The following is a 940-nucleotide window of genomic DNA, read 5'->3' on the forward strand; positions in this document are numbered from 1 at the left end:
TTCTTTTATCAGTGCCAGATCAAGCCCCCAAGTTAAGAAAACAATAGTCAAAACAATGGCCCCCAAGTTAAGAAAACAATAGTCAAAACAACGGTAAATAAAAGAATCAAAAGCGTATTCAATTACCCAGTCCCTCTGCCCCTGCGGAACTCGCTGTGCGCCTTAAGCTCTCTCTGTTCTTTCTGAGCAATTCCATTTGCATGCCCTCTGCCTGGGTGTCTCCCTCTCAGTGTGTGTGTCTCTCTGTTTTCACACTCTCCTCCCCATTCGAGCGAGGCCCACACCTGGCGCATCACTGCCGAGCCATTAGCTGCGGGTCTCCTTTCATCTTCGCTGTGGCAGACGTTTCTATTTATCCACTAGCGCTCGCCGAGTGGCGTCACCAGCGGTACTGTAATGACGATTGCAGCAGGAGGATGACAGCTTAGAAAGAAGAGGGCAATGGGGCTTCCTCCCAGAGGCGGTGCGGCACAGAGGAGCGCTCGCATCACAAGGTGACCCTAGCTCCCCGCCGCCGCCGCGCCGCCGCGGTCGACATCGCGCTCCGGCCCGGTCGACACCGCGCTCCGGCCGCTCCGCGCCAGCCTAGTCGTCCGGCCGCTTTCTCCCTCTCGCAGTCAAGATCCATCCAGCCGCTGGGGACCCAGAGAGCCCGGGGTTAGGAGCTCACTTGGGGCTCCCCCCTCCCCCTCCGGAGAACCCCGGCATGGAGAGCCGAAAGGACATGGTTATGTTTCTGGATGGGGGTCAGCTTGGCACTCTGGTTGGCAAGAGAGTCTCCAGTTTGTCTGAAACCGTGGGCAGCCCGCTGCCCGAGCCGCCCGAGAAGATGGTGCCCCGTGGTTGCCTGAGCCCGCGGGCCGGCCCTCCAGCCGCCCGGGAGCGCGGCGGGGGCGGCCCGGAGGAGGAGCCGGTCGATGGACTCGCAGGCAACCCTGCG

General features: G+C 60.9%; 1 protein-coding gene across 1 annotated transcript in view; it reads left to right on the forward strand.

Annotated features, from left to right (window-relative positions):
• Positions 1–706: 706 nt before the first annotated feature.
• EVX1 (even-skipped homeobox 1) overlaps positions 707–940 on the forward strand; it is a 7,371-nt gene continuing 7,137 nt past the window's right edge. Inside the window, exon 1 of the mRNA XM_006156137.1 lies at positions 707–930. Coding sequence (XP_006156199.1) covers positions 707–930 — 224 coding nt within the window. The remainder of the gene's footprint in view (positions 931–940) is intronic.

The sequence above is a fragment of the Tupaia chinensis genome, unplaced genomic scaffold (genome assembly GCF_000334495.1).
Source record: "Tupaia chinensis unplaced genomic scaffold, TupChi_1.0 Scaffold000479_1, whole genome shotgun sequence".
In the NCBI taxonomy this organism is placed as follows: domain Eukaryota; kingdom Metazoa; phylum Chordata; class Mammalia; order Scandentia; family Tupaiidae; genus Tupaia; species Tupaia belangeri.